Source organism: Beta vulgaris, chromosome 4, assembly GCF_026745355.1.
Source record: "Beta vulgaris subsp. vulgaris cultivar EL10 chromosome 4, EL10.2, whole genome shotgun sequence".
NCBI lineage: Eukaryota > Viridiplantae > Streptophyta > Magnoliopsida > Caryophyllales > Amaranthaceae > Beta > Beta vulgaris.
In genome coordinates this window covers 62,792,103-62,800,754 of record NC_079205.1, presented here as the reverse complement: position 1 = coordinate 62,800,754, position 8,652 = coordinate 62,792,103, and the positions used below count along the sequence as shown (strand labels likewise).

At 36.1% G+C, this 8,652-nt stretch overlaps 1 protein-coding gene across 2 annotated transcripts; it reads left to right on the top strand.

Moving 5' to 3' along the window:
* The first annotated feature begins 1,655 nt into the window (after nt 1-1,655).
* Nucleotides 1,656-7,565, top strand: LOC104890056 (DET1- and DDB1-associated protein 1). Of its 2 annotated transcripts, XM_048643741.2 has the most exons (5): nt 1,656-1,955; nt 5,160-5,220; nt 6,808-6,869; nt 6,966-7,065; nt 7,265-7,565. In XM_048643741.2, the coding sequence occupies exons 1-4, from the start codon at nt 1,872-1,874 to the stop codon at nt 7,053-7,055; spliced, it is 297 nt and encodes a 98-aa protein (XP_048499698.1). In that variant the 5' UTR covers nt 1,656-1,871; the 3' UTR covers nt 7,056-7,065; nt 7,265-7,565. The 2 variants fall into 2 exon arrangements, with proteins under 2 accessions (XP_048499698.1, XP_010673716.1); XM_010675414.4 differs by having other exon boundaries at nt 1,661-1,955; nt 6,966-7,565.
* Nucleotides 7,566-8,652: the final 1,087 nt, after the last annotated feature.

The following is an 8,652-nucleotide window of genomic DNA, read 5'->3' as shown; positions in this document are numbered from 1 at the left end:
TGTATTTTCATGAGATTCGGTTTTGTACTAAACCAATTGTGTTATTACTATTTTCGTTTATAACTTATTATGTGTTTTTTATAGGAATTTTAGTTTGTTGGTTGAAATTAACAAAGGTAATATACATTACTTTAGATTATATGGAGGTAGCTGAGTCGTGTAATTAGAAACCTCATTCCCTTCCTTGTCTGCACAACTATGTGATATTCAATACAAATGGTTTGTTTTTTTCGATAAGTATATTGTCATGACATAAAAGTCCAATTGAACTATGAAGAAGTTATTGAGAAAATCAAAATATTATTTAGGAACTCGTGCAAACAATACAATTTGTCAAATTGTTATGACAATAAGCATTACTTAAATCCTTAAGCATGACTATCCCATCCGAAGTTGCATGTGTCTATCTAGTGCGATATAAGAACTTATAAAGGTCAATCAAATGTGAGTGTCCAAAATGCATTTAGAATAGTCTTTAATTAAGGACAGTTATATCTGCTACTTAATTTTCCCAATTGCTCATGTTTTTAGCTTTATCACCATATGCTCGTATATTCTCAACAACTTAAGAAATATGTTTAAATTTAAGGTCAAAGCTCCCACCCTCTACACTCATGCCCTGACAATACATCACTAAGATATGTGTTATCAAATGACAGGAGATGAGAAGGTCGTGACGTGGAGAAATTCACTGTCCTTAAAGAAGAATTTTGCCGTAGCACGAGTGCAAACTTTCTCCCCACTACCACCCTCCAGGATTAGCACAACATCGCTCGTTTGTGTGCACTCACAAGCAAGCAGATGGAGTGACGTTGTTTAGCCCGAATTGAGAGAACATTTTTATTAGAAGAGAAGTGGTGAAGAAACTGTATGTTATTTCTAACGAGAAGAAGAGGGGTTAAATTGGTTAGAGAACCAAAAGAAAAGGTAATGAACTATTATGGGAGAAAAATAAGGCATAACAGCTGCAACAAAATCGGCGAGAATTGCTTTGTCGTTATAAATTGATTGTGAAAATCGCGCAAAATAAAATATCGGAAAACAAATCACAAAAATATGAGTGGGCCATAAAAAAGCCACAATCCGCGCACGCATGTGTGGTTTGCCAATCTTTTGGGCCATTACTCAACAAAGTTTAAAGGAGTATGAAGGTGTATAAATAATATAATGTGCTCTTATTCTTTTAGTGTGAGACTTGGGTATTTCAAGAACAAAGGCAGACACCAAATACTTTATGAAGACGCCTAACTTTGAGGCTCCAATTTCAACATATCACTTAAAGTTCATTAAGCCATTCGTTTCGATTACATTCGGCTAAACTGGTCTCTTATTCTTTTAGTGTGAGACTTGGGTATTTCAAGAACAAAGGCAGACACCAAATACTTTATGAAGATGCCTAACTTTGAGGCTCCAATTTCAACATATCACTTAAAGTTCATTAAGCCATTCGTTTCGGTTACATTCGGCTAAACTGGTCTGTAATTAGAGACAAAATTATCTATTTTTAGAACAAGAATTAAAGTGGTAGATATTTTAGCCCTCATTGCCTTGGAGAAAAAAACCGAACTATCGAGGGCTAAGAAAATAGACCTTAAATGCTTAAAAGAAACTTCTAAGTAGGTCAGAATTATCGAAAGTTGGGATCTTTCGTGTCAATTACCATGTTTATGCAAGGAAATATAATGAACCCCCACTACCTGAATATATTTCATTGTACAATCTAGCGATAGTGCTCCCTTTTTTACTTCCAGATCATATGCTCAGCCATATTCATTCTCTCTCCTCAAAAACCTATCATCTCCAATTCTCCATAGCATAAACTTAAAATTACTATCTTGTTGAGTTCATTGCTTTTTCTTAATTGATAGTTAATGGGGTCCATGTTCGGGGACTGGCCCTCATACGACCCTCACAATTTCAGCCAACTTCGCCCTTCTGATCCTTCAAATGCTTCTGTAAGATCTCAAACTTACCTCTTAATGCTATAATTAGTGCTTGATTTCTTACACTTTTTTTCTAATCAGCTTTTATGTGATCTGGGTTGGCTGTATTTTCTGGTGGGTAATGTGTAATTGTGAATTTATTGAAATGGGGTAGTTGAATTCATGGCTAACTTGTTATGCAAATTGCGCTGCTCATGCTTTTTTTTTTATGCAAGATGTGGAATTATGTTTAGTAAACATGATCTCTATTTTTCTTAATAATATTCACAATGTAGTTCTTTGTAATGAAGTTCTGCTTTTGTACAGTTGTGTTATGGGTAAGTTTATGGATTTTATGTGTACTCATGAGTTTATGTTATCATATTCTGTACATTGGTTAACATGTCGAATTTATGCCTGTTTAGTATATGGTAATAAATAGTGGTAATGTTAATGAGTTTGTAAGGAAGTTTTTAAATTTATGAAGAACTTCCATGTCAATGTTCATAGAAATGCTTGTCCATCCCATATATCGTTTTTCTTCCTAGATATTTATTACCATGATACCATCCATGACCTCGTTAGAGGTGGTATTGAGTGGTGATAAAACTTTATGGAGAAAAGACATGTTTGGAGATGAAATTATGTACCTTGTGCATTAATATGGGAGTTCTCTAGAAATTAAGGTATAAGTTCGTTTCTATTACCACCATATTCTATGAACTACTGTGTATGGTCTTTTGTTATCTACATGCCCTATGAACAGCTGGAAGCTAGTTTTACATAACTTGGAACCTAAAGTGTAACACATTTATCAAGCAAATCGTTCTGCTGTGGTGGTAATGAATCACATACTTTTTATGTTGGGAATGATGGTCTTCCAATCTCGAATATTAAGCATACTTGGAACGACCAGGTTCATTAAATTTCTAAGTTGTTTCAATAGGTTTGAAGTTGGAGAGTTAGGGGGGGGGGGCGTTGCAGGAATATCCTGCATTCAGGGCAAGGTATATAGATAGCATATGAGGAAAAGAAAACAGTTGGACTTGTGAGCAATTTGGTGCATTGTGCTTGAGATACTATATTGTTAGTTATCTAGTGATGTTGCCTTTAGGGGATAGTCCTTCAGGGCAATGCTTGGATCGGGACAATGAAGACAACATAAGGGGAATGAAGATGAGTGTAGGTAGAGTTAGAAGGGATGAGGTAGGGATAATGCAAGGGGTAGGGAGGGGTGAATTATCACCCTCATGGTAGCAACTATAGCCCTAATTTGAGGATAATAATTCTCCCGTTTCTTTGTCCTTATAGAATCACTAACCTCATCCCATCTACCACCTGTCCACGGCCTCATCCTCATTTTTCTTATTACCCCTTTATCACCCCTGATCCATGTATGTAGTCTAGGTTTATTTTGTCTTATATACCTGTGACTAAAATCACTGTCTCTCATGCCCTCCTGTCTCATTGACTCAACTTCTTCCAACAATAGTAATATAATTTATAAAGAGCAGGCTTTTTACATTGACATTGTGAAATTGTGGGCATCAGAACTCATCCTTCTAGAAGTCACTATTGAAACAGTACAATTTGCAGTTCTCATAATGGCCATTTTGACAGGTATTAGGATTTCTCGTGCTCAGATTCTATATGAGTTTACTGTTTGGGACCTTTCCTTTAGTCGACATAAGCATATTACACTGCAACATGCCCAACCTTTACCCGCCACCACCGGGAAAAAAGAAAAGAAAAGTGAGAACGCTGTTTTCTATTGACTAGCAAAATCAGGCAGACTTTGATACAATAGAAAAGATCATCATTCTTCTCTTCATGTTAGTTTTTCCTAAAAGCTAAAACTTACAAGTGTGTCTGGAAATCTATGTGTAGCAGAATGGGACAAAAGTGAAATTGACATACTCAATATTCGTCTTTAAACAAATAGAAATAAGTAGTACTAGGATATGAGAGTAGAATTTTTTTAAGCGTGGCCCTAGTTTTGGCATTATATAGATCCCTCATCAAAGGAAATTGTTACTCTTTGGAGTAAGAAGTCAGAGCTTAGTAGAATGTATGTTTAATTTAGGGTGTGATAATAGAGACTAGAGAATACTGAAGTAGTAACGCAGTCTGAAAACGATTTGCATGTAAAGGCTGACATGTGTAAAGGATAAGGAAATAGATCTGCTAAGTACTGAGTAAACCCATTGTTTTTGGGATCCTTCGATAAAAAAATTCATTCTCTTCATAAAAAATAGGAGATAGAACCAATAGAAATTTCTTTTTCGATTCATCCCTGGAGTTGAATACCTCATTCAAGAATTATTTTTGATCCAATCTGCAGGAATCAATAGAAAAGGCAAATCCCTTATGATACACCAGATATGGCTCGGTTATTGATAGAGTGAATAGCTCACTTTATATTTTGCTTTATTTCTTTTTCCCTTTCTGCTATTTGGTTGTTTTCTTGTCTTTTCTTACGACATTTGTTATTTTTCAAGTGTAATTTGGAAGATAATAAAACCTCAAGTGTTAGATAGGGTAGAAGTCACTACGTCGTGTAGGCCTTCATAGTGGGCTAAGTGAGAACCTTAGTCAGGAAAGATGCTGTAGGTGCACACTAAACAGACTAAACTTGCAGACGAAGGAGACTCTAGAATCAAGATGTCGAGGTTGATGAGTGTCTAATCAGTTACTAGTTTCTTTTTGTGCTTGTTACACTTTTCTTCCCCTTAATATTCCCTTCTATCATGATTTTCCACCTCCCGTTTTGGTTCCTCATATAGAGCTTTCTCCTCCTTTTCTTGGTAGTCTCAGAAGTATTTTTTATCATCTGTCCTATCTGGTTGTGGGTAAGAGTAAGACTGCACAAGTTTGGACCCCCCCTACCCTAGCTGAGGCCCAACTACCTGTATCAGTGTTTTCTCTTCACGGGCCTTATTTCAACCAATTAGTTTCTCTCTTTATGCAATCTGTTAGGCCTTAATGGAGCCTTGAAGAGTTTGAGGTTGTTTAAGTAGCGAGAAAACAAACATGAACTTTTGTCCTTATGTTCTCCGGTGGTGCTACTTAATGCTAGAAAATCCATTAAACTGACTGCAGCCTGTGAGTGGCTCAAATATTGTAGAATTTATTTAATAAAGATCAACTGTCCGAAAGATTTTGTGTTTATAAGTCAGGAAGTCATCCTCACATCCGTTTTGTAGCATTCTAATAGGTTCCCCATACTTTTTTGTGCAGACATTGACAGCTGCCACCTACCATCCAACTCACAATCGTACTCTTCCACCACCTGATCAAGGTAATGTTAATTTAATACAGCAAATACACTATATATTGATTGGCTTACATATTGTTTACAGTGGAACTTGAAGTTTGGATGTTAGGAAATAGGATTCATGACTATGTTTACCAAATAACAAGCAGAGTATCTGGGATATTGTTCGTTCTTTTTAGAAGGGGTTTTATCAAACACCCATTTGGCAATCTGGCCCAAAGTATATGTCCCAAAATTTGTGATCAGCTGCCGACGGGAAAAAAAAGGGTAACATTTCATCATCTAGAGTAAGAAATATAGCAACACAATCAACCAGTACGATTACTAAGTTACCCACCAAAAGGGAGTAGTTGTTTTTTTTTTTTTTGGGGGGGGGGGGTTTGGAAGCAAATGTTAGATTCTTTTATATAGACAAAAGAGTGAGTGGAAGCAAGTTTTTCCTGTAGACGAATCAGGATATATGAGAATAAGAGGAAACACATAGCAGCAGGAAGGAAAAAAAGTTCAGTTATAAGCATCAAAGTATCATTATATGCAGCAGAATCACCTTCCGAGTTTCAACCACCATCTTTAAGGTGTTATACAAGAGTTGCTTGGTGCTTTCCTTTGGACCCAACCGCATAGGTCTGTCCAGATGTGTAAACCCTTGCATACTATCTAATTAATGATCTGTGATAAATTTGTTTTTAATTTCATGGTGGCGTGTCCCTATGTTATTGTAATAAACCGACGACCGACGTGAATGTGTGTACACTAGGGATACTAACCGAGCGAGTTGATCGTGAGCAGGGTCCTGCCGGAGTCGAAAACCAGGTCGACTCGAAAACTCGAAAACCTGCTCCACTCGACTCGAAAACTCGTTAAGCTCGCCAAACTCTTGCTCTACTCGTGCTCGTTAATTTTTTTTGTAGCTCGACTCGACTCAAGCTCGATTAGCTCGACTCGACTACTCGAAAATCAAATTTTTTATTTGTTATTTCTTTTAAACTCATGTTACTAGTTTATGAAGTATGATTGTGAAGGCGTGGACCATGAGATAAATTTTAATTGAGCTTGGTAACTTGGATCTTATTTCTCAAAATTTTATGTTGAAAAAATTTAAATTCTTAGAGAATATATGTAAGAAAAATTATCGAGCAGCCCCAGATCCAACTCGAGTCGAGTTTTGACCAAGCGTTGACCGAGTCGAGTTCAAGTTGCTCGCCGAGCTGCTCGACTGGATTAGCCCCCTTGTGTACACATTGATGCCTGTTACTTAGTATGGGAAAGTTTAGGCTTAGTATTTTCCAGTCGGCAAGTTACAACTATAAGTATCTTTAACTGGTAGCTTTTCATCAGAACAATATTCTATACAACAATAACTGTTATATGCTCTAGATCTTGCTGTCTTGGTTTTGACCTTTAGAGTTCCCCTGTCTAAATTTCAGGTAAATGTATTATCGAAGATTAATTCAGAGCATCTGATAATCTTAAAGCTAACTTGGAGAAAAAATTTATGGCAACTTTGTCATTTGAAATATCTGCTGATTGGCCAGCTATGGACAACATCAAACCTTGTCCTTACTTTCTGTTTTTAAGAAAATTACTGACCTGCTAAAACTCTGCTTGCAGTTATCTGTACAGAGAGCAAAAATATTCTGATTAGACACTTCTATAAGCATGCAGAGGATAAGGTACCTTTTCAACTAGTATTATTTGGGTGATTTGTGCAGTTATATATATATGCCCATGTACTTAATAATGTTGGCCTTTTTCGGGGGTGGATGCAGCTGAGACCCAAAAGAGCTGCTTCAGAACACCTTGCTCCTGAGAATGGAGTCAAGCATCCAAGAGCATCTTCCTCAGGAACTGCTGTATGAAATATTGCCTGTAATACATCTTGATCTTGTTATATAGTCATGTATATATTCTTGTAATGTAACAATCATGTAGATGCGATAGTTCTGGACAGAAGTTTTTTTTCTTTGAAGTGTGTGTGTGTGTGTGGGAGGGGGGAGGGGTCGGGGGTCATAAACTCATAATTAGGTTAATAAGGACTTTGTGAGCGTAACAGATTTGCCCGATGTAGGGTGATGAGGAATCTAGCTCCAGACCGGGGCTGTCGAAGATGAGCAGTGAGAACTGCTGTAAATTCAACTTTTCTTGACAGAGGATTTAGGTTTGTAATGGTTGTGGCTTGTATATCAGTGTGCATAATCAATCAGACAATCAATGTAATTGATCTATGCTGTGCTTGTACTCCCTTAGTCCCTTATAGTGTGCATTGTGTCCTCTGATACTCTACTTGGTACCTGCATCAGGTCCCAGATAAGCTTGTGATAGTAGCTGCTTGCAATTTTTGGTTGCAGATTAATATTTTTAATTACATATCCAATAACAATATCATTTGCACTTTACTGTGCTTTTGGTTTTGCACTTCTTTTTAACCCTGTCAACAGAAAAGACATCTTTACACTTGGTGATCTAAACATGTGAAATCTCAAAGCTGGAGAGATCATACAGTTAGATAAAAAAGGGTTACATTAGATGTGATGTTTCATTACAAAGACACAACTATTTGGTGAGTGGTCATACATGGTAGTAGTGGTAATGGTAAAATGTAATTTAGGGTAAATTTGTAAAGAATTTCTAATATCAATAGTTCAATACCTATGGTAATGAGATTTCATCGCAAAACATGGGTATTCCTTTACAAGTTTTCATTACCATATAATACCACCTTTGCAAATGGTAATGAACGGTAATGAAATTTTAGGAAGAATATGGATACTTGGGGATGAGATGTCATTACGGTAGATAATGACATGATATTTTCTTTACAAATTTATACTATAATGCATTACCATTGTTTATGATCACTAACTAAATGAACCGTCAAAGCCAGTCTTCTTTTCGCCATTCCAGATGGAGACATTGTAATTTTGTGGAATAATTTCATGAGCTGATCTTAGTATTAGGATTTCTAGATGTATGAGTCTTTTCTTTAATTTAGTGGTGAGGAGAGACAGAGGAGAAGATTGTCAAAACTTAAAAAGATAATTAGCAAAGACATTTAGAGTATTGTTGAATAACTTTCATCGTAGAGTTTAGCATGTTCACCTTTGTATATTAGTGTGGATCGGGTCTACACAAGACTAGTTCTTGACATCATTTGTGGTTAATTACATAAGTAAAAACATAGTCACGTTAGCTTTTATTAAATTTGTCTCTATATGTATATCGAACTTGTTATGCAAGTTCAAAATATACTTTAGTTTCCAACGAAAAAGAAATGATGTTACCTTCTTAGCATATAATTTTATTAATTTATGAGAATGTATGAACACATAATAATGCAGATATTGTGAGTTTATCATCTCTTAACAATTATATACAGTTACCCATTAATTTTGGAAACAAATAAAGTGATCATCTACTTGAAAAAGCAGAAAAGGACCGACACTCCATTCCCTTTAG

Bases quoted from the DNA above. Each gene is read 5' to 3' on its own strand.
- LOC104890056 (XM_048643741.2), top strand. From the start codon at position 1,872: ATGGGGTCCATGTTCGGGGACTGGCCCTCATACGACCCTCACAATTTC. The intron at 1,956-5,159 runs GTAAGATCTCAA...TTTTTTGTGCAG, and splicing joins CTGATCCTTCAAATGCTTCT to ACATTGACAGCTGCCACCTA. The intron at 5,221-6,807 runs GTAATGTTAATT...CTCTGCTTGCAG, and splicing joins TCTTCCACCACCTGATCAAG to TTATCTGTACAGAGAGCAAA.